Source organism: Anser anser (assembly GCF_964211835.1).
Source record: "Anser anser genome assembly, chromosome: 5".
NCBI classification, from domain to species: domain Eukaryota; kingdom Metazoa; phylum Chordata; class Aves; order Anseriformes; family Anatidae; genus Anser; species Anser anser.
The window spans coordinates 1881180-1906509 of NC_139725.1; the positions used below are offsets into that span (position 1 = coordinate 1881180).

General features: G+C 41.1%; 1 protein-coding gene across 17 annotated transcripts in view; it reads right to left on the reverse strand.

Moving 5' to 3' along the window:
• Positions 1-25330, reverse strand: part of MICAL2 (microtubule associated monooxygenase, calponin and LIM domain containing 2) — a 162583-nt gene that overhangs the window by 35374 nt on the left and 101879 nt on the right. For 13 of the 17 annotated variants that reach the window (XM_083839911.1, XM_083839915.1, XM_083839914.1 and 10 more), the window contains 3 exons: positions 17674-17860; positions 16513-16601; positions 16179-16278 (listed from right to left, as the gene is read on the reverse strand). In XM_083839911.1, coding sequence (XP_083696037.1) covers positions 16179-16278; positions 16513-16601; positions 17674-17860 — 376 coding nt within the window. Of the gene's footprint in view, positions 1-11574; positions 16279-16512; positions 16602-17673; positions 17861-17882; positions 19379-19807; positions 19916-25330 lie in introns of those variants that run through there. The other 4 variants (XM_083839907.1, XM_083839908.1, XM_083839910.1 and 1 more) reach the window with 3 other exon arrangements.

A 25330-nucleotide genomic window follows, 5' to 3' on the forward strand; every position in this document is an offset into this window, starting at 1 on the left:
CCCCTGTATTAACGGTTTTCCCCCACCACAATGCCAGGAAAGAGGATAAAACATTTTTATGACTAACGCGCACAGCTGTAGAACACCAAAACCCATGGACAGACAGACAGACTACCCAAACCAATTACCAGCACAGTTCCCGAATACGTACACATTCCAAGTTAACCAGTCCCTTTGCAACAGCCTGCCACACACCCACATTGTAAGTGACAAGCACAACGGACATGGCTGGTGCAGGACCTCAGGACGTTGCCTGGGCCAGCTGTGCCTCAAGCACCGTCAAATGGGAACCGTCTGCTGAGGGAGGTACATTTCTGTGCCACCTCTTCTAAGGCACCGCAGTGCTCTCCAGTTTGAATTGTACAGCAGAAGCTGGTTTTCTCAGGCATCTGCTAAATGGCTGAGTCCTTTGTGAACACAATAATCTTACATTTGTAGCTGTACTAATCAGATTTAAGATTAGCATCCTGTCTTAAGAATCAAAACCACTCCTTACTAATTTATTTAGTCAATGTTTGCACTGTGACATATGAAGCTGAATAAACTAGGTTGCAGTCAACCCCATAAACCTGGGCTGTCTCAGCGCTTCCGTGAACAGGACACCCACTTGTGCGTGTTAACCCAAACACTGGGTTACAAACCCCATGGGACATTTGAAACAATGGGAGCTGCTGCTGCAGTTTCACACAGCAGGACTGCTCCTTGGGTAACCGGCTTGTATAAATGCAGAGGGGCCCTAAATGTCCAAGGGTCTGGGGCTTTGTAGGTTCTGATGGCACTACACAATTTTACTGGGCTCTCCTAAAACATAGCGCTTGGGCCCTGAACCTTGCCATGACAAAACGCAGCCGCATGGAGTGCTTGGAGCTCTTGCACAGGGCAGATTTCAGTCCTAAAGAACAAAAAGGAACTGAGTACAAGCGCCAGCAACAAGCTGTTGGTGGATTCGTGTAAACACCACAGAAGGAGAGCAGTGGCCAATTCAAACAAAAGCCTGGACACTGCACAGACCTGAACCCACATGTTAATTATTACCAGCACTGCCACAGTAACACAAACAAATCAAATGGGGCATCAGCTCCACCACTGAGGAGCTGTTGCTGTCATTAATTTTAAAGGTAATTTTAAAGGAGTATCATAAAGAAGATGAAAATTATCTGATACAAATGAGAAATTTAAAAATAAATCTGGAACTTCTTTAAAGCACTTTTTTTTAGGGGGGGTGGGGGGGTGGAAGAAGGTCTGTGTGAACAAGTTTCTCCCAAGTCAGCGCAAAGGCTGAGTGTTTACACAAAGGTGAGGCACACACTTGTGCTCCTGAGCAGATGCAAGGTTAGCAGCAGCAGCCCTCCTTGTGGAGCCTCATGGGAGGTTAGCTGTGCTCACTCGGGAGATCAGCTGAATTGTTCAGCACTTCTGGGCTCACAGCAGCCCCCCTTGTGCTCTGGGGAAACTCAAGTTCTTGCAGAAGGACTGAGGTAGACATTCAGCTCCCAATTCCAAAGTGAAAATTCCCACGTAAGCCCCTGGATACCTGAATTTGCTAGTGCTTAAGTCCTCTCAGAGACCCACGCCTGTACATGCCACGCTATCCCACTTCTTCACTAGAAGAGATTAAAATGGCCTTACTGCCGTTCCCAAATGGAAAGGGGCATGGGGGCAGACTAAGCCCTGTGCCTGGGGCAACTGGTGAGGCTGTGGGACCCTGTGGGCTGCCAGTGCTCCTGCTCAGGTCAGATTTCCTCCCCAGGACAGGAGACTTTCTACTAGCAGCTAAAAAACTGAGTCAGAAGAATTGAACTTTATAAGATAAACACACGCAATGCAAAAGCTAAAGGGGCATCCGGTCTCCAGGACGGAAAAGGGCACAGCCCCCACTCTACTGCCAATGTCAACTGGTGCTGTGCCACTGACCTCCATTGGCTGCACTAGATGTTATCAGAGAGAGAGACAAGTCGTCAGGGAACAGACTCTCAAAATAGCATTCACATCAGATCTGACTTCACTTCCATCACACTTACTTTAGATTTCCCAACATCCTTCCTACTATCTTCTGTTTCAGTGTGGCGAAGACCTCTAGCAGTGAGCATGCATTCTCCACAGTCACAGTTTAAGCTGTAGCCCTTACTAATCCTTTGTCAAAACGTTTAATTAATTTATCCAGGGGGTTACAGGCAAGCTATGCACGTGGAAGATGTTAATCTTGTGCTAGCGGACACCAAAGCAAATGTATCACATGCAGGGACAGACAGGGCACACCACGACTGGCCAGTTACAAGTGGAATTGTCCTACTGACTCATGTTAGAGTACTTTAGGTGGTCAAATTCCCTAAACTAGCCAGTGCAAGCAAGCCAAGGAGCTAATGTGCTAATCTCTAGCCCCTCACATGCCCTTCAGTGTTTTTCTGTGAGGGGGCACAGACAGGCAAGCGAGCAGGACAGTGCTCCTGCCTCCGCTCAGCGAGCAGCAGCAGGTGCTCTGCAGCACGCACGGCTGGGTGCTTGAACTGTTTGATGCCCTTGCACAACAGTAACTTGCTGCCTGAAGGGCTGCTGGCGTTGAGAGAATTTAAGTTTTCCATTCCTTATGCTACTGGCATCCAGACAGTGCTGTCCTGGCACTCTGTTTTGTGACACCACCACCCTTGTCATTAACAAGGGCAATGGTACTCATCTGTGCAGTTTCGGAGGCCTGGGACACCTTGGTGGCTTGACAGCTGGTGGTACAGGAGGGACCTGGCCCAAAGCAAGGGCTTAGAAGGGCTTTGCCTGCCACAGCAATGAGAGCAGCTCTGTGGTATCATGAAACCGGCCCACTCACACCTTCCTTTTTTTTTTTTAAAACAGCAAGATGAAACCATATGCCTCAAGTCGAGAGTGGAGCCAGCCTTGGCTGAAGCACTCAGGCTGATGGCTGCAGTTTGCCACCAGCCCACAGCAAACACAGAAGATGAGGCTGTTCTCACCATTTACTGAGGGAATCAACTACTCTATGTGCTGTGGATGGCAGTCTACTGGGAAATGTGTTGCCCACCCGGACAAAGACTGGAATGGGTTTATTCACTTCAGTACCAAACTGAAGCCCAGCAGAACAAAAGCAATTTTTTCCCACTTCAGGAAAAACCTGACGCTATGCTCAGGTGATGTGGATTCAGTTTCTCAGTTTTCAACTTTTCTAAACAAAACAAAAAAAGTTATTTTAGAGGAATTTTCTAAAAGATACAGAAGCCCAAGTCCAACTCAAAACAGTGAAACATCTATTTTAACTTCTCTATCCACTGCTGTCCCTGTTCACAACAACAATCCTCCTTTCCCTGCTTTTCCATGGTTGCCAGCACAGAAGGCAACTGAAGGGTTTGGGAAGTAGTCCTTTATGCTGAGTTACAACTAGAAAACACAATGCATTGATCTAAAGCCTGTCTATATGGAAAAGATTTTGCAATGCATTTTATAATGCAGAACACCACTCAAAACCAAAACACTGGCATATTAACTTCAGCAGTAAGAGCTCAATTCAGATAATAATCCCCACAAAGAGTTGGCCAATTTTAGCAGCTTTGTGTCCTGGGAGCAGCAGCATCTCCACACACAAGCTCTACCGTTGGTGTCCTCAGTGCAAGTGTCTCTCCTCAGTCAAAGCTTTTCTGATCAGAGCTCCTGACTGACTTGCATTGAGAGTAAATAACATGGCTGTAGCGCTGTTGTTGTTTTAAATACAAATGATGGAGACTAGCTGCCTTCAGTTTTTTAAACAATAGTAATACAGTCAGCAACTGAAACAGAACAATTCTACATTCATCTGACCCTCCCACTCCAACAGGATGAAAAAATTGGATCAACAATTTCTCCTTTGTCTGTACTTCAAAACCTCCCTCATCATCCCCACACTGGGAGAGAAACAAGTGTTTTCCTTACAGTGAAAGGATTTAGCTAAATTGCATGGTAAGTGAGCCATGTCCCCACAGCTTGTTCTGAGGGCTCACAGCCAGATCAGTGCTCACTGGAAGGTCAGGGCTGTTTAAAACAGGCTTGGCCAAACAGTCCATGCAGACCCTATGGACAGATTCAGATCTCTTTCCAGAAAACAAACAAAAAAAAACACTTCTACTCTCCATTAAGTGTCTTGCCAGGTTTTCTCAATTCCATGTTTTTCCAGTCAGCCAAAGGACCAGCTCACTCTTGCATTTCAAACAGCCCCATCAGTCTCAAATGAGTCTGTACAGCCGGTGAAGGACGAAGACATCACAGTATCTCTGCAACACTGGAAGGTTTACAAAACGTGGATAGAGGCTTGACTTTAGCTCCACAGGAGTCAAAGGATCAAGGAGTACAAATACTTGTTATTTTCTCGCAGCACCAGTAATCCAAACACCACAACCATTTACTAAATGAGGGTAAATTAGTGATAACGTTTTGACAGTATGGCCTTTGACAGTTTGACCTTCAGAGCTAGTTCAGCCAGCTACTGGCTCCAGGGTGGTGGATTTGCAAGAATTCACCTGTCAGACCATAGCGACTGTGGCTAAGCAGTCAGCAGGGCTGGTTCTTTGGTAATGGCCTGTTTCTAACTGGTTATCAAATCTGAGGAACAAACTGCAGCTTGCTTATTGCTCAGCAATAATTACGTTCCTCTAATCAGGAACATAACAAAGCTTTTGGAGGTCCTCATACGCAGCAGCACTAAGGAGAGCCATCCCGCCATGCCACAGGAGCGACCTCCCTGCATGCAAGTGCAGCATCACCACAAGATCACTGTGACTGCAATTCTCCCCACTACAGGCCTAAAATATTCAGATGCTTACAGAACAACATCCAGTGATGATGCCAGCACCACATCCTAAGAAACATTTTTGCCTTTTTCAGTTGCTTTTTGTAACAGCGTCCCCAGTGGCCTGGAGGGTTTTTGAAAACTCAAATTTCAGAGCTGTTTACTGCTATTCTGTGACCAACAAAAAAACTGAGAGTGGTCCAACCTCAGGCAATCTCCCCTCTGCTACTGTAAAGCAGGTGAATGAGTCACTGTGTTTCTCTTCCCAGTCACAAAGGCTGTGCCAACACAGCAGCGATTTCCGTGTGGTGGGGTACTGAGTTACGTGCTGGTGTCTCAGCCATGTTGCGTCAGCTCAGCTCTGCGGAGAGGCACAGACAATTGTTGCCAGACAATGCCAGCTAATGGTGCATCTGCAGTCAGTTTTGCTTAGCTGAGGGAAACACATCAGTCCTGTGACAGGCACACATACGGAGCCCCTGCAGAAACCTATTGGGAACTATGTGCCACCACACACAGGGCAGAGGAGAGGCCCCTTCCAGAGGGGCCATCTGCACCCTCTGTGACTATCATTTATTAAGGTGTCAATCACTCCAACATCTGAGTGTCCCCACCAATAAAGCTGGGGCCAACAGACAGGCAGCAGCAGCAGTTACTCACAGTAGCATGTCCCATCTGACAAGGCAGCCTGGCTCTCTGCATGGGCTGTTGCTCCTGAGCCACCTGTCAAACTAGCAGCAGGCAGAACGCATTACTGCAACTGACAAGGAGATGACAGGGGCTCAGGGTCCAGCCAAATTTGGGCAGAGCCAAGCACCCGCTGTGGGTAGCTGGGCTGTACAGGCCATTCCCTCTCCCTATGGAGAGGGGGCACATACGTGTGCCACTCACAGTGGCACAAAGCCCAAATAACAACCTCCTCCCCACAGACAGCACAGGGCCAGCCGCCTCAGCCACCAGCTGGCTGCTAAGTTTTATCGGCTTTGCTTCAGAGCTGCTGCTTTGCATGTGCCTCTGCCTGTGTTGGACAAAAATGGTCAGATGCCCCACTGAACCCATCTGAAAAAAACACAAACCAAGCCAGCTGCAGCAGCCAGCAAATCAAGTCAATGCTTTTGTGCCATAAGCAACTGAAAGTGTTCATGTTTATCCACCCTCCTCATCTTCAACTGGTCTTAAACTGTGAGAGGGAAATTCATTTTTAAGCAAGATATGGTGGTATTTCTCAGCTAAGACAAGTCAGACCAAATGAGAGTCATGCACAAGCAGAAAGGGGGAGTAAGCCTTACTGAGCTAACCAGAGTATAAATATGTCAACTAATACAAACTTGGGAAACATCCCTGAAGGCAGATAAAAAACAAAATACAGAAACAGAGACCGAAAAACTTCTAAATGGTATCAACCTCTCCTCTGGGGGCACAAAACTCCCAGTATGCTGGCGGCCAGCAAATAAGCTCCTACATGGAGCCTTGTCCAGAAAACACCTCGTGATTGCCCTGACTGCTCATATCCAGAGCAGTGATATCTTAGAGCCCTGCCCATGTTGTGAATCTGTGTGAGAGCCTTGTTTGGGGAGAGGAAGGAGGAAACCTACTGGAATCAGGTGTCACAACCTGTATTTGGGATATGATGTATTGGCACCTCTGACACATCACGTGTTTGTGACTCACTGAAGCCTGTGGAACAGGAGCAGTACTTACCCAGAGCTGTCACAGCAATTCAGTAACGGCAAAGGGCTTTCAAACCTTCAGATGAAAGGCACTAAAATCCCAGGTGCTGCTGCTGTTATTGTGCCGAAAAGCACGAGCTACTGCTGCACTCCTGTGACAGGGACAAGGTTTGGATGAGCTCAGCTGTCACCTCGCCACCTGGCTGCCAGCCCTCCCAAAGCCAGGGCAGTAGTGCTCAGGGAATAGACCTTTCTCTCACTGAAGCACAAAGCTAACAGATAAAACCCTTCACTGAAGAAGTAACTTGCACTTGCCCACTCCTCCTGCAAAAAACACCGAATCTCAGCTTGCTCAGTGCCTCCCCCCCCATAGGACCTCAGCCTAGCTTGCTGGCAATCCTGAGGCTTTTAGCCTGCCATTAAACTGTGTCAACCTATAATTCATTCACAGGATGAGAGGACTCTGCCTGGCCTTGTATGGAGCTGCTGACTAAGGCAATGACATGAATAAATAATTTTGAAGTGGAGTTACTCATAAACATAGGCAGCTCCGATGGTGAAAGCAAATACCAGTTGGCAACAAAAACTGACATTAAGAAATTCAGTCAGCAGACCACAAATTGATTTGTAGCACACCCAACACACATTAACTGTCTCTCTAGCTTCTTACTGTATAATATACCCCCCAAAATCATTTATGGGTCCTGCTTAGAGTACATCAGTGCTTTAAGCAAGCTGCAGGGGCAAAAGGAAGGTGTCTTCAGTACTGTGGAAGCACAGTTGAAATGAACCAAGCAAGCACAGGGATGAGATACAGAGAAAAAAGTAGTCACCAGGGAAACCCAGCCCATGTGGGACTGTGAGATGGGAACACAATGAACTATGACACCTTCAGCTTGCTTAAGCCTTCGTCTTGCTGTAATACGCTGGCTACCAGCCCACAATGGAGCAAAACCCCAGCTCAAGCCTATTATAACCTCAGCTGAGCCCTGTTGCCTCTGCTTCAAAACATGCAAGGCTGAATGAGAGCATTGCCTGCATTAGAGCTCAAAACCAGACACATCACATTGAGGTATTTCAGATCCACCCTAGAGGGCTATAGGGCTTCTAACAGGATTCCCAGACTCATGTCCTGTATTTATCAAACTTCGATTTTTCATCACACCCAAGAAACCACCAGTTAGACTGCCGTCCTTGAAAAAGGACTTCAGTAAGAGTTATGTTTGACATTTCACAGGTTTCAGTTCTTCCCACCTGTCTATTCCTTTTTACTTCTGCTTGTTTCATTTGTCTATAGAATTCAATTCCATGTTATTGCGTCTAACAAATGGCAAAAAACAAAACCAGCCTGCTCTCCTGTTTCTGTGGAGGGGTACACTGCTCTCAGCGGAAGCGGGGCCATATTACCTGCCTGGCTTCCAACCACTGCTACCTGCAAATGCTTTTGTGCTGCCCATCCCCAGGCCCTGGGGAAGAAGGGGCTTTTCCACCACCCTCTCCTCCTGTCCCCACACCAGCAGCGCATCTTCTCCTCTTCCCCTGTGGACCCAGGCCAGAATCTACACATGTTCTTCAGCATCAAAGCACTTTTTCAAAGCATCCATTACTTACTTGATGAGCAGACACTTCTGAATTCAGGAACAAAATATAACCAGGGAGCTTGAAGTACAAAGCAAGACAGAGCCCAAAGAACACAATGTTTGAATGCATCCAGGATGGTGCATGTTAACACTAACACAAACTATGCAAAAATTAATACAGAGATAAAGGAAAAAGCAACTAACTGAAAACCTATTAGATATATTGAATTTTTATATTTATGGAAATTTGCTTCTCAAAAAAAACCACACAACAACACTACTGTGATAAGATTTTCTATAAATTTTAGAGCAATTGTATATTTTATCAGAGCAATCTGTGTTAGTCTGGTATATTAATGCATATTATAATTGCAAATTCAGAGCACAGCCTCAATGGTGTAAGTCTCTGGAGTGATCAGCAATTTAATGCCTGCTAAAATAATATTTTTCTTTACACAAAGATTCTAAGCACCAAAAACCTTAGAATAAAATATGAATTAATTCCTGCAGAACAAATGCTGAAAGAACAAATGCAAGAACGCAGTAGCATGCAAATTGCTTTGTAATTTCACATTTCAGAAGAACATACTGGAAATTCCAGCCATTTCAAATGGGTTTGGAGCCCACCACCTAATGAGATGAGATCAAAGCTTCTGTTCTTTTTATGTTAACACAGATCATGAAGAAAAGGAAAGAGGCTTGCGGAAATATTTATATGACTAATATGTATACTTGGATCAAGCCTTAATACATAATGTCTTCTGATCTTCAGTGACATGATCTTCCAGGAAAAAAAAAAATCAAGTCATCTGCAAACATGTCATACTTCAAAAATCATAAATATTGATGCAGAATTCAGGGCATTTCAGAACTAATTGTTTTGATTGAAATGTGAGGAATGAGTGAGCAAGAAGTGAATTAAAGCCAATTATAGTAACTAATTGCCATAATGTTGTGGGAAAACACAGACCATAGCCCTTCCTTGAGGCTGGAATACACAGAGAAGCAGCTTTCACTGGCCTTTTATTGCTGCAGCAGTCTAGAAGAAACTGAGAGGAACAGAAATTATTCTTCTTGGTAGAGTTAATGAAAGACTGACATTTGAGTCCAAGCCATTTTAAGAAGTTTTGTCTGTACTTTTTCTCAAATAAAGTATGTTTAAAAACAGCAAGATCTTTTTCATTACAAAGTATTAGCATAATTATAATAAAGGATAGTTACCTTTACATAACTCTGGCATGTTTGCTTTTCATTAACTGATATCCAGGCAGGTAATGCTGTGATGCTCTACAAATGATTAGTCTGGCTTTTAAAAAAAAAAAAAGCACACCTGTGCATTTATTTCCAAATCAAATGGCCCTAGTGGCAACAGAAAAGTTCAGAACTGATTTGAACCAGTATAAAGAGGAAAGAGTGCACAATTCCTGAAGCTGCCAGATACAGCAAACGTCATCTCTGCAGTTTTAGCACTACAACAGTATCTATAACAAGTAGCTGTCAAATCTTAGAAAGCATTGACTATGTCAAGAGGCATCAGTATCACCTGCTCCAGACCCATGGTTTTTGGAAAGGACTCAGCTCAGTGGCAGCTCGAGATCAGAGGAGCAGCCCATTTGCCCTTCCACTAGGCACGGCTGCCACTTTCAGCTACACGCCAGGGCACAGCATTACTGCGTTGGGGGTGTGACTACAACAGCATGTGCTTGCTGGAGACTGGAAGCACCAGAGCTTTCGGAGAGCTCAGCAGAAGGGCAGTAGGAGGAACCAACCCTCCCATTCACAGGGATGAATGGCTGGAGGAGCAGAGACTCCCCAGAAATACACAAATCTTGAACTAGGTTTGTTAAATTCGCTCACAGTTTAATCTACCAGCCCCTTCCTCTAGCAGCATTACTAGGAGCAAACCAAAGAATACTTAGTTTTATTGTGTAATGATTTTGACTGAGAATGAAGGAACTAACAGGAGCTTGCTTCCCTCACCCTGCTCATTTTGTGAGCTTTATTCCTTTTCCATACACTGTGTCCTGTCCTGTCTGCTAGTGCTTCAGGGCATGGACTGTTTATGACTAAGTATATCCCTCTATAGATAGGATTTGTTAGTGATTTGACTTTTCTGGCCTTCTCCACCACCACAAAACAAAACACAGTTACAACAGATCCAAACTCTAACGTTACCCCAATTTCAAGTTATTGTTCTGTTATTTTAGCAGGAATAAATGAAACAGTTTATGAGCACAGCTTGAACATCTGATGCCTCTCAAAGCTTCAATGCCAAACAAGTCATCAACTTTTGCAGACATAAAAACCTCTTCTGACGTTTCCATGCCACTGCCTCTGCCCAAGATTATCAAGATGGAAAAAAAGAATCTGCCATGAGACTGTAATTTGTATGAATAGTATATTTACTTTTATCTGAATTGCTTTGTCCATTGCAATGAAGGAAGTGCCAAGTACTGCCTTAAATGACATTTCCTGCACTGTGTTTTCGTTATGCAAATCATCTCCCCCTGGGACAGCAAACTTTCTACTGTGCATGGTGACTTTTTCTTTGGCAGGACAGAATAGTTCATTGGGAATAACATTTGTTGTTCTTTTGTAATGTTGTCTCTACCAACACTTTCAAAAAAATTTATTCCTATTATTCAAACCAATCTAGTGAGGCTCAGCTTAAATTGACTTAAAAAAAAACACAACACAATCTTTCCATTAAATAATTGGGACTATTCTTTCTGTCATTTATTTCTCCCTTGAAATACAAAGACAGAAATGCTAACTTAAGAGCTGAAGGGTGAGCAAACAAAAGAAGATGATAGGGAGCAAAAGCTTAGAAAAGCTGTTTTGGAGAACCTGCTGTTTAAAAAGTAGAACACCAGCGTTAAAAAACAATAAAATTAAAAAAATAAAAATCATGATAGAACAAAGGAAAGAAAACGGAAAGAAAAACGGAAAGAAAAAGGAAAGAAAGGAAAGTAAATTAAATAAATAAAGCAAGGCCACTGTTATCAAATAATAAGTCACCATTAGCTGCAGCTTCCAGGGCTCCAGAAGATAAAGGGAACTTGCAAGCAGCACTCCAGAGTCAGTAACAAAAATGGAGTTTTTACCCCCAGTTATTAATTGCTTTTCCTGTATGTGATACAAGATTCCAAATGAATTTAACTTATTAACAAATGCCATAAAAGTCATGCTATGTAAAATCAAAACTGAAGGGAAAAGTAACATAAGGAAAAGTAATAGAAGTCAAAGAGAAGAGGACTAGCGTTGTTCGTGTATGCAATACAAGCAGCCTCCACGCTCAGCAACACTGACTTATCATTCCCAGGAAGGATAAACCCCAGTACCAGGCACCTCTTGGTCTCAAGCGGAATAACTAGTGCAGAATATCATAGTCAGGGAACCCAGTGTGAAGGAACACACGTGATTATAATATCACAGTGAGACCCTTTGGGTCAGACCAATAAAAAGGTACTACAACAGCATCCACCAGAAGAGGAATTCGTAAAACAAGCATGAAGTCACCAGGAAATATTTTTAAAAGGAAGAGATGAAACAAGGAGACTTATAAAGAACTACATTTATTTTTGTTTACAGCAAATACCATAAATAAAGCTAAAACAATTTTCACTGTGTGCAAAATACAGAATTTCCATGTGAAAATTTAAATACAGCATTAAAAACTTTAATAAAAATATTCCATTAAGATTGTAAAGTGAAGTCAAGACAGAAGATTTAGGAGGAGAAGGACAGAATCCTCACTGGCCAGGAAGAGCTAGGAAGACTCTGCAACAGACAGTAAAAAAACACAGCAATGGAAAGTGATTTGAAATGGCAGACCTCTACATTACGACCTTCATCTCAAAGCATGCTGAGCTTAGCAATAAAACACATGAAATCTGTAGGAAGCCATGTCCTAACCATTTTTCCATGAAGTGATGCTTAGAATAGAGATGCTTCTGGGTGGGCACAGCAAGCAGACTTTCAAAGTCATCAAGACATTTTAGGTTACCCACACAAAGAGATGCTTTAGTTGTGCAAGCATACAGGTCAGCAAGATCAGGAGCACGGGGCTCTTGACCCTGCAGCTCTTCTACATTCCTGACTGACGTGTGTGAATAGGACAAGTGGCACAGGACGTCTGGCCCTTCCTGCAAGTTGCTGCTTAAGACAGTTCCCAATCACCCTTCCCTTTGAAGGGCATCCTCATCAGGAAAGGCTGCCATGGGTCATGACCATATCAAACAAAACCACAGAGCACTTGCTTTTCAGACTAAGCCCTTGGTTCTTCTTTGGATGCATTTCTCCTTTTAGATTATCATGTAGTTACACATACTGGATCTTATATGCAAAAACACATACAAAATAACTGCACAAATTTATCATGGAGAGTATTGGCAGCCTCTCGTGCAGCAAGATAAATACATTAATCAAAGGGCAAATGGGGCCTCATTAGAGATGATATTAATCAACAAAGCAGCTCAAACCAAAACACTTTGGTTACGTAAACTTGGCATTTTGACATTGAGGACTAAAAATAGCATACATCTATTTCTGTTAGCCCTGCCCAGTATGTTATTTGGGATGGAGGAATGGAACTTGTGTTGCTCTGGCTGCTTTGTTCAACAGAACCCTTTTATATCACAATTTTCCTTTATGAAAGAAAACGAGTGCTTAGAGCCACCCTACTTAAACATTGCTCGCTCACTGAATATTTGAGCTCAATGGAAATTTGCTCATTGAGTGTTTGAGTACAGTGGAAGAAGGTGTTTATGCTAACCAGGAGGAATCAGCTAGCTCTTCTCCTGACCTTATTTTAAATCTTTCCTTGAAAGAAATAAGGCTTTAACTGGTTCTTTCGAGAATGAATTTACTTGCCTAAGTCGCCTGAAAGGCACAAGAAAGTACATGCACAGACACAGAGAGGAAAAACATTCTCTACAGAGAGAACAGACATTATGTTTTTTAGAACTATGAAATCAGCAACAGGTTAAATGATCATGCCAAAGCTCACATCCATTAATATACCAGACACACACAGTTTGCTCTAAAATGGTCTTAAAATAATACAACAAAACCCAACACAATGAAATGCTGTCAAACAACAGTGTTAGTTGCACAATTTGGGAACTGGCAAGCGGAAAAATCACCTGAGAGCAGAAAGGCTTCAGCCAGTGAGCGGGTACAACACCGGAATGATGAATTGGACTAAAAGTAATGAGGGAGATTGACAGAGAGCAGAAAAAAAACACAGAACTTAGCTTGGTTATATAGAAAAGCATCAGAAAGATCACAAAGAAGAATTAGCCAAAATGAAATTGCTTTTTTCATTAAATCATGAATAAGGACAAATAGCTATTAATCTTTCTAACAGAATATTAAGATAAAGAGATTACAAACACATCTAACAATTAGATTGTTATATTCAAAAATCAGCTGCAAAATTCCAGTGGAATATGTAGTATAATTAAGATCCTTCAAGAAAATGGTTTCATTTTGCATATCTTTTTCTGAATTCTGCTGTGGGAATTTAGGGATTTTTTTCTCCCCATTATATAAATCTATAATATAACCATTGCCATCTTTAAAAAAGAAAAACGAAAAAGCTTTCTACTAGTAAGATTCACTTGCTTCAAATTCCTAGGATAACAGATTTTCAAGTTTTTTTTTTTTTTTGTTAAGTTTCTTTAAGTTTTAACTTTCTTTAAGTTTACTATTATGCTCATTCTGCTGAAAAGCAGAAAATTTCCTGTAGTGAACAGCAGGAGAAAACTTCAGGAAAAAATGTTCCATGAGACTGTGCTATTGACAAACTGAAATTAAAATTGATGGTGAGTCTAACTTTATCAGTTAGCAGTTTGTTGTGTTGCAGGAGTAACACAGTAAATCACACTGCAATTTTTTTTCTTTTTTAGAGTGAAACAACTACTGTCTTTAGCAAATAATTAAAAAGTACAGTGTTCCAAAGTAGAAATTTTAAAATGCTATAAAAGAGGTACAAATAAATTTCCTTAAATACATATAGATGCTTACCACGTTACTATAATGTTCACTGTGTCCAGTCTAGCAAAGTTTTTACATGTTTGAGCATTAATGGCAAATGATTTTAAACAAATGCTACCTTATAACTAAACAATTCTTTCAAGCTTTTTTTTCAAGTTCTGTATACATACTTCACAATTTTTCCCCAGACAATATAAGGACTATAAAATGTGAAAAGCTTTATCCTTGTAGTTGAAAAAATTAAGTCAAAGTATCTAGAGGAAAAATCCAGTTGTCATTTATTTTAAACAGAACACACATTTCGTTTTAACACCTATGGAAGAAAACAGCTTTAAACTGTCTTTTCCCACATTGTGTTAAAACAACCAACCAACCAAAAAAAAAAAGAAAAAAAATAAAGCAACCTGCCAGCTCATAAGTAGTACAGTTATTTAAGACCACTAAAAGGTCATCCTCAAACTTTGGTACAAACTCAATGTAAAATTATTTCCTATTATTTAAGCCATATTATTTTGGCTAAAAGTACATACTACAGATGCTTTTCATTTTAGGCTATTCATATTGTCATATTTACGTATTTATCTATTTCCTGTTTAACATCTGAACTTAAAAGGACTTGTTAGTGTTAGGTCAGAGATTGGACTAGGTGATCTTGGAGGTCTCTTCCAACCTAGATGATTTTGTCAACATTCAAGTATTTTTGAGGCATGGAGCCTGCTTACCTCACTGGCTAACCAGGCTGAGAAAGCAATCAGAATTTGGGATGTTCTCAGTGTCTCCTTGCTGTTAAATAAATGTACTTAACCTGCCCCTGATATCTTTTGATGAAGGTAGACCTTGATAAGAGATACCTGAAAAACTTACTTAACAACTGCTCCAGATAACAGACTTTAATCTTTTTGCCATCAGCTTTACACATTGAAATGAACTAAATACTTGATTAAGAAGTAATATCCTTAAAATAAGTTTGTAGGTTTTTGTAGTTTGTTCAAAACTTGTATTCTTAAAGGATTCCAAATACAACAGGACCAGTGCCTGTCTGGAGGCACGATAACCATGATTTCAGTAACATATGAGTATTCCACAACTTGATATTCCTTGAATCAGCTACCTAATGAGGAAGCCTTGAATTGAGGAGTAAGTCATGTCTAGTTACACTACCAGTTCCTTTGGCATGCAGTTTCAATCAAGCTTTCACTCAACTGAGACTTGCTCTTCAGATTTATTTCAAAATGTTAAATAAATTAGTATTACAGATTATACCCACTATCAACAAAGGGTATTTATCGCATGTGAGAAATGTAAAAGGCATGACCAGGAGCAATATGAATTAAGTACGTGGTTTTCTTTTCTTTTTTTTTTTTGAAACATCCATGCAAGTTATAAACCTCATAACCCAGAGCAAAGATGAAAACAAGAAAAAAAGGGATGTGCCATATTCAGGTTTCAAAACCCAGTCATTTTTTTCCATAAATATTCCCCAAATATCTGAAAGAACAAACATTCTTTCTTAGTCCAACAAAAAAAAGAAAGGGGGGGAGGCAGGGAGAAGTGGACGAGAAAGGTTTTAAAAATGTACCTGCCCCCAACGGTCTTATCACAAACAGGACAAAACAGGAAAAGAAAATCTACAAAATATCCTTCATCCGTCTCTGTGTTCTGGAAATGTGTCTGGACACTGCCCTTCACACTCTAACATACAGTACATTTTATATTGAAAACTTTGATTGCACCTAGCTTGTATCAGAAGGAATCTATTGTTTGTTTTAGTCGCACATTAAATTGCAAGAAAAGTGAAAAAAAAATCCTCAAGAAAATAGTGAGGCTGTTAATTTTGAAAATCTGAAAGGCACAACTGAGCACGACACAGAAAAATTTAAACCCTATAGATTTTTTTTGCCCATTCAAGCACATTTTCAAGTGATAGCTCTGCTTCCCGGTACATATGAGTAAGTACCTCTAGAAGAGCACAGAGGAATGGCACACCAAGGCTCAAGAGTTCATACAAGTAGGTATAGTTATATGCATTGTCCCTGAAATGAAGATTGGTAGCGTGCAGAAAACCATGCATCCAGTTAGACAGGCGTCTGGGAATGTCAAGCAGATCCCTTGTCACCCGAAGGGGCCAACTTAGAGTGCCCCTAAAGAAGGAAGTCAGGATACCTGGGGACCTGTCCTCTGGACTGCTAGCAGTAGTTAAAGTGCTTTCTGTGGTGGTCTCTGTAGATTTGGGTTCTTCTTTCTTCCGTGCTTCTGTTGCCTCCTTATAGAAAGCATTAAAAATATATTAAATATACCTCTAAAGTGGAAAATTCAGTTTCTGTTATTGTCTTCAAGTTTTTATATATATTTTCATTTCCAATTATTCTCAAGTTCAACTTTATTTTACAGAGGAAGACCTCGTTTCATTTGAAAACCAGACTATACACGTATTGTACCCTGCTCCAGATAAAGCTGCCTCAGTATTTCTTGCATTAGTAACATAACCCATACATACCTTTCCCTGGACCTGTAATGTCGCTCTTCTCTTTCTGTGTTTATTACTGATTTTGCAGTGTGTAAAATGAGGTTTACAGTAAAATTTACCTAAAAGAAAAAAGTAAACGATGTGACTTTTTACATTTAAAACCACACATTGAAAACCCACTATTTTGTCTATTAAAGATGAAATCAGGATGTTTAATAGTTGGCCAGCAAAAGGAATAGAAAACTGGCCACTGGCTCTGCACATTGCCTACAGCTTTGAATGGGTTTCTTTTACAGTATGCAGTTTTGCACATTTGTTAAATAAGGTAAGGCCTTTTATTCACCTACCAAACAGGTTTAGGATTAATATATAGCACAAGAGCAAAGTTCTATGAATACCAAGCCATATACCAATGAAAGACATTAAGCAGCAAAGTCAAATAACCAGTTCAAGAAAGTCTTTGCTGAAGACTCTCTGGACTGCAAAAGAACCATCCTTGAGATGTTAATCCTTCTGTGGAAGGAGATCAGGTTGATACTCAGATATACTCAAATCATTTAGAAATAGCAAGAAAATTTAAGTACAGCAATAATTTCCCTCTAAATAAATAAAAAAAGCAACCAAACAAAACCAAATAATCCCCCGTCCACAAGCCCTAGGCCACAAGCCCAAGATCTGAACCTCCTGCCCTACAGCTGACTGGAATAAATGGCACTGCTGCTTGGCCCACTACTACCGCTTTCACCTCCTGAGCCAGAACATCTTGAAAGAAAGAATATTCACCCGTCTAAGTTTGCTACTGCTCTGACCTGTCCTTATCAAGTCACTTTATTTAATGGCCAGTAATAAGTGAGAGATGAGGATAGCCCTGTATTGTTGGCAGTCAGAGAAAAAACACCTTTCCACCCCTACCCCCGATTTTGACCTGTAATTGGACAAACTGTATTTTTGTTCCTGGACTTAGTTTCCACTGCTGATTTCTTCATTTAAAGCTCAGGTCTGTCCCAGCCGGCTTCTTTTGAAAGACTAGAACTGCAAGTACAAGGCCTCAAAGATCAGCATGGACACAAACAACATACTTGGCTGACCTCCTCCTGACTGAACTACTTGGCCAGGCCTTTTGCCTCCAGTTCCATTAAAAGCATCAATACTCAGACATTTTAAAATATTCTTAAATAGCTCCTGTATTACCTTCTTCAACATCAAAGGCATAAATTCCTAAACGGAGTGTTGTAGAACATATTTCACACTTAAAGCATTCCCTGTGAAAGAAGTGGCCTTCTGCGCTCAGCCGCTCCATAACATATACCCGTTTTTTGCAGAAATAACAAATGTCACTCCCCCCAATAGACTGAGGGAATTCTTTTCGCAGAGATCCCTGTTAAAAGATAAAAATAGAAATGCATATGAAGCCATTGCACGACGCCCAGATAGAAATTCTTATTAAAGTGGGCAGCTGCTTTAGCTGCCTGAAGTTTTATGCAGCCCCCCCACCGCACATACAATTACAATAAGCATCAGTCAGCTTTTTTATTTAGTTATTACTTTCTGGCTGCAATTCCGTAGCTTTACACAGCAACTCATAAATCAGACATCACAAGGACTTGAAGGGGTGAGCTTGTAACTGGACTTGCACCTCATGTTTACTCAGGTCCAAGAGCAGCATCAGCCCCACACGCTCATTCAGCAACCTGTGCCATGCCGTCCCAGGCACTTCCCCTCATGGCTGCAGGCAGCAGTGCTTCTCAGACAAGGGCAAAGGCAGACCTTGCCAGTCTTGAACAGAGATTCGTTTGAAGCTAAGGAAGCCCTGAAGGCTCAGTTCAGCTCAGTAGTACCGAGCTCATACCCCTGAGGAAAACGTAGGCTTGTGCTTTAAAAGTCAAGAACGAAAAACGTGACAGTCTTTGATACTGGTGTCTGAACCACCACCATGTCCATCACCTGCAGATGTGCTTCCTCCTCTCAGCCATGCTTCTTTTGAGACAACAGCCCAAGCTAGGGCTTGGTTTATTTTAAAAATCAGCTTCATTCCTACCATGGACTTTCAGCATACTATAAATACATTGGATTTTAAAATATGACCCGTATCAACAACATGAAATATGTTCAAAGTTTTTGTTGAATTTGGTCAGTTAACTTGATTTTCTTTTTTTATTGCAACAAACCTTATCTTTTGTGGATAATAATACATGCAAAAGACACAGAAAAATGAATTAAATAGACTAGACACCATTGAGCTTCCCCTTTCTTATTAGAGACAGGTATGAAGAAGTTATTTTGCATTATGTATTCTGCTTGGGTATAGGTCAGTACAGATGAGCATCCTGGCTCTACCACAGCTGCCACCACCTCCCCTTCTTCTCCTCACTTCGTGAGGGGTGCCATGCTTGGGAAAGTGGAGGTGCAAGCTTGGCAGAGCCCACTCACATACAGACACCAGCATGCAGTCCACACAACTCATCTTCAATCTGCCAGCAAAAGAAGGCCTCAGAACAATTTTTTAATGTTAAGTGTAAGTCACAATTATCGCTGTCATGAGTCACACTCTTGTGCTTAAAAGCTGAGAATCCTAAACCAAAACTACCTTTAGTAATCTCATTTTGGTGTGCTGGATCATTCTGGAGCATGAACTACACAACTTTCCAAATCAACAACCATGCAAGTGAAAAAGCATAGAAATGCATTTTTCAAAATATGATGTTAACAGAACAGGTCAAATAGTTACAGTAAAGTGGAAGCAATCAGAGTTTAGTGCTGGCTAACATGTAATTATCATCACTGCAACACATCACCTTACTTAGCTTCCCAATACCTGACATCTCTGAGCAGTGGATGCAGGAGACGGACAATAGGGAATGGGGCAAGAACCTGAGGCTCTGTCCAGAGACTGCTTCTGAATTTAACACAGGATAGCGTCAGAATATAAAAATAGCTTTCTTCAAAATGAAGCATGGTGATTCACCATTTGTATGTTAAAAATAATTGCATAAACATGCACTGTACAAACCTTTCTTTTAGAAGCCACCTTGATTAACAGCTACCTTCTATTACTAATTGTACCAGTAATTACATTTAATAAACGTCTCCTGAAGATTTATTTCATACAGACAAGTAATAAAAATATAAATAGAATATATTGTGAGCAACAATTCCAGCACATCCGCACATCAGCATGTTTTGTCAATATGCATTTGATTTCTTAAGTGTTAGACTAAGATATAATGCTTGAGGTGCTCCACAACCAGGGTCTTAAGTCAGGATGACACTCTGGAAAACACTGCTTTTAAGTCAAGTCGTTGTTTCTTTGTGGGTTTAGCCTTACCAGTTCAAGGGGGGGAATTTGCGGCTTAGGTCTGTGATCATTCACATATAGATTGACAAGAACTTCTGCCATAGCTCCAATTGCACATGAGACCTTTCCTACAGTCATCTAACCAGAAAAAGGAAGAAGATGAAGAACTGAAGGAAGAGCTTGGTTATTCAAGAATTTAATGAGAAAAAGACGAGAACGAGTTGAAAACATGCAAATGAATGCAAGCAACAATAGAGACAGGCTCTGAGAAAGAGCAGAGACAAGTCCAGCAGAGCACAAGCGTGTTCATGCACGATCAGCACGGTCTGGCTGGTGGCCACAGGAGACTTCCAGGCAGCCCATGCACTTCTTGCAGATGATGGAGAAATAGCTACTAGGAGCCAATGCTGCTCCCACAGCACAAGGCTTCCTGCTGTGTCTGCAAAAGGCACACAGCAGCTGAGCTGGGAGCTACTGCCTGGCTATCAGGGATGGACTATCGTGTTAAATTAAAAAACAAATGAAACCACCACCACCACTTAGAATTTTTAGACCTTTGGTGTTATAATTCAGAAAGTGAGGTGAACTCAACTTCATAATGACAGACTTCAAACTGGCATTTCAGGAAACATTCTACAAACTTCTAGTCCCTCGCAGAAACAGTTTGCTGATGCTCAGAGAGGAATCTTTCTCCTCTTCAGTGACTCCTCTTAGCACCGAGGAAAACTTCAGAAACTGTGCTCATGCAGGGAAGACATCTCTTTTAACCTGTTTCATCATACCATTGCAGCCACTATTAAGTTAGGCTGTTTCTAACCAAATTTAACAAACGGGTCTGCAGGAAGATAGCAGTTCCTTATGCTGTGGCTCCAAACACTTCTCAGACAGACCACTGACTGTATGGGCCAGGTTTTCTAGCCACAAATATGCCTGGGGGCTGGAAAAGGAGAAAGCTATGTGTACATGTGTGTGTGTGGCAGGTGGGTACTCTAGTTCTCTGTTCATGAAGAGACTGTGAAGATTTCATAGATTTACATTAAGATTTGCTACCCTAATTCAAGTTTCCTGTAGTGATTTTGATTTTAGTTTTTTAATCAATATCCCACAATCCCTCTGGAAACCCAAAGGCAGCAAGAGCCATCCTGGTATGGCCAGGGATCTGATACTCTGCTTCTAAAGCCAGGACATTTTCCTTCCTAGAGGACCCATGATCTCACATCTTACACTCCACTTGCCTCCCACTGAGCCAAACTTTAAGTCTCATGCTTCTCAGTGAAATGAGTTTTCTTCTGCCACCACAGTCTTGCTAATGGAAGGTTTTTAAAATATCATAAAGTCACTCTGAAGAAAGGAGAAAAATATAAAATGCAAAGAAATGTAAATGCAACTGTATTCATGACACTTTTTATTAAGCTTAAAAACAACACCGTGGGTGTTTTTTCAAAAATTATGGTTAATAAAAATATTCATGCTAATAAAAAATTTAAGTGCAGGGACTTGGGAACATGTCCAGCCCCTTACAGCTCCCCTTATCTTTTGAGTGGTGTAACATAATTAGATTTGTCTTAATATCCAGGCAGACAAAGGATGTACGTGAAGACAACAAAAGCCATTTAAAGGACAAATTTCTGTACTGTTTGGTTTTGCTTAATATAAAAAACCTATTAAAATATTGTTTAATACCTGCACAGCTTGTAGGAAAGTGGCAGAAAAGTAAACTGTTCAGTATATACCCTACCTCTGTCTTAAGTGGTATATTAATTTAGAAACAGATAGTAAAAGTGACATTACTTGCTACTATAGGAAAACTAAGTTCTTTTTTATTATTTAAGATCATAGAAGAAAAAAATTTCCTCTCTAAAATATGCACCTCTGAACAACTTTTAGGCCACACACAACTTACTACCACAGGCTCCTAGGAAAAAGAAACCATTCAACGTCTGTTGAAGCAGAAAGACTACCTTGAAATAGTGAAATGCTGCAGCATTCAACAGTTAAACACTAGGGCTACACTAAAAGTGCAAGTACTTGAATTTCAGGAAAAGTATCCTGGAGCCTGAACTAAACCTTACAATTCGTCAGGTTGGTTGATTTCTGTTCTCCACCCATTGGAGCAATCTGTGTCGACATTAAGGCAGTCAAAACAAGAAAATTGCATGTTTATACATACTTCTAAAAACATTATTAAAAGGAAATGTTCATGTAATGACTGAGTTCACTTTCCATGTAAAAACAAATGGGATTTTAGTTCAATATAGCAACCAAATGATTGCTGTCTGCTCTTGTCTCCTAATCAACAACCACCAACACGAAGATTGTTGGTGCTGACCAGAAGGAAGGGCAGGAAGCAAATGGACTTGAGGACTGATTACATCTCACTTTAGAGAAACTGGTTAATAAGGACACATTACTGGGAGAAGATTGCTACTGGTTTTCCTTAATGAATCAGAGAAGTGGGTAGACGAGAGGAGATCAATTTGCAACAGTTGCAGCAGTGCACCTTTTAAATAGCATTCAATGAGGAAATAAAAATAGCAGGGCAGGGCAGGGCAAGAATCTATAGGGGCAGCCCTGTGAGCACCTGCCATGAGGAGAAACCCACAGAGAAACACAAGGCCAGGGAGCACGAGAGCAGTGCTGCCTTGCAAGGCTCATCATCAGCCCTTATATGACAACAGCACCACCACCAAGCCACCCTGTATCTTCTCTCAACCTCATCCAGCTTATGGACAAGGACTTTGATGACATTCTCTCCCCTTCAATCACCCAAGTGTAAGAACTCCAGTTGCAGAAGAGAAAGTCTGACCTCACATTTACACACCAGAGGCACATTCCTTTAGAGAACTTGTCAACTCTTACACAGCTTAGCTTTCTTCAACTTTCCCCGTTAACTCATAATTCTATATGAAATATGACAGATGATTAAACTTAGAAGGGAGTTTTGATTATTACTGACTAGCATATACTGCCATACAGAACTTAATTCTTAGTAGGTTCAAATGACTGTGTATGTTATGGTGCGTGTCTTTAAAAGAAACTGGAAGAAACAGCATGCATCCATAGAATTCACTTTCAAATGCTCCTTTCAGGATTGAGGCTTAACAACGTGTCTCTGTAATAAGATTAATATTAAAAGTCCTAAATAGTAAGTCTCCTCAGACACCATACTTAATACTATGCCAACAAAAATTCAACAGATACAAAGGATTGTCTTGTCTGGTAACATAATCATCTCAGTACTCACTTGAAATTGAAATGACACTGCTATTTAAATGACAGGAAGGTGCTGATATTTACAAGTCATATCTTACGAAGTCTTACCAAAATCAAACTTCTATTATCTTCTGTTCTTCTGCTGGGAAAAATAAGACAGGCAGCAACACATGGGAACTCTTCCTGTTGGTTTACCAGTCCTGAGGTCCCTTTCCATACTGAAGTCTACACTTACCTAGTGATATCTCTCAGAACAGATATCATACAAATTCAGAGTCCTACAAACCCATCCTCAAGGTAACATGAACACAGACAATTACTAATATATAGTCACATCAGAGAGGTCCAAACACATTATTAAGCTAGCACGCGCACTATTTGAAAGTGCAAGCTGTGCACCTGAAATATTATCTTTTATATACATAATTTTATATATACACACACATCTATGTATATATAATACTGCACATTTAGCTATTGTTTTTAAAAGCACAAGAAAACTTTCACGCTCTGAAAACTGTGCATTCTTAACATACAAAATGCAGGGACATCAACTTAATCATGCAAGAGTACGTACAGATTGCCTGTTATGAAATCAAGACAGCAGCAGGCATTCCTTGAAGATTTCATACTCTTACAGGAAAAATAACAGTAATAAATCTGCTTCTTCAAAATATTTTGCTTTAGAATCAACAAAAGGTAAGCCAAAATGTGGCCTGTGTAACTCAGAGACACAGAGCTGAAGTTAAGTTGCCAAAGAGAGGTAAAACTAAAGTAATGGGTTATCACAGGACTGAATTAGTTTCATAGCAAACAAAGAGGATGAAGAACAACAGCTGGGCACATCCATAAACATCATCACCAGCACATCACTAACACAAAACCACAGTCATGGACATAGGCCCAAAGGGCTACTGAGTCCCTCCCCTCTCCTCAGGACAGGATCAACTTTTACTCGTTTAGTGTGAATGCACATAGGCATAACTTGCTCTGAAAGTTGTCCCCCAGCACCCTGCTCCTTACATTCAAGGGTCCCTTATCCGAACACCCAAGCCTGACCCCAATCTCCCTTTTCATGGTGACCCTTTATCATACCTAGCACAGGCATGAAGCACAGGTACCCGCTCCTTACCTGCGGAAGCCTTGCCCAGCATCAGGGCTGAGTGATCCTGTGCACCCCTCCTGCCCCTGTAAGCAAGTAACCCCTGTAGCAAGGGCAAGACCAGCAACATCACTTGTGTTCACTGGCAACCTTGGAAAAAAACCTCAAGGGTTGGTGTTTTTTTGTTGCTGTTGTTGTTAAATTACTACCTTTCCCACTAAAATATTTACAACAATCCATCATCAGTTGGGGTTCATTTGGATCAGTTTTCTATTATCACATCTGCCTCAGAGTGGGGGAAAGTAAATGCTAGCCTGTTAATTACCAGGCTACTTGAAAATTCTCAACTATGCTGTGCTGAATGCACTATATTTAGACATGTGCAGGGCATATAGTATACAGGAGGACCCGAGACTGTACAAGCCTGTGGAGCAATATACTAAGCATCAGCATGTCCATGTGCGTAGGTATACTAAAGACTAAATGTAGTCCTACCTAACCAAGCAACAATGTACCAAATAAAATGAAGGTACATCTACTGTGCTGGTGACAGAACAAGCTTTTCTAGCCTTAAATGTGCTTCACCCTGCCAAAAGCAGGGTTATAAGCACAAGTATTGCTTGTAACGAAATTAAGAGCCTAGTTCTCATTTGCTAAAGACTAGTTCACATTGATTTTTACTCTTTTTGTAGCACCACAATTTTACTCCAAAACAGAAGAGCAACAGACCCTAACATTTTGAAAACCATTACTTTGCTTTAAGTCCATCAAATATTATACCTCCTAGGTCATAAAATTAAGAGGTGAATCTAGGCAAAGGAATGATTTTGAGGCTGAAGGGGATTAGAGGATTATAGGAGTTAGGCACCTGCTGGGCTTGCAATGTCCTTGAAGGGCTCGTAGCCTATATTTTCCTGGGGAATGAGGGAGGAAGAGAGTCTTTTTGATATACCTCCTAGCATCAACAATATGGTGGAAAACAACCAAACTAACACACCAAACACACAAACACAAAAAAAAACCCACAAAATCCTACAGTGATCTAGACTAATTCCACTAAATAATCCTGCTGAACACCCATCAGACAGGAAATCACCTTCAGCCTTGACTTACCTGAAGTTGGGTAATACTCATGAATATTTCATAAAACTACTGTTATTTAAACACAAGAGCAGGCAGAATGCTTTGGCCTTTCTCCCAGTAAATGGAGACAGTACCCAATTTTGCTGAACAGCACT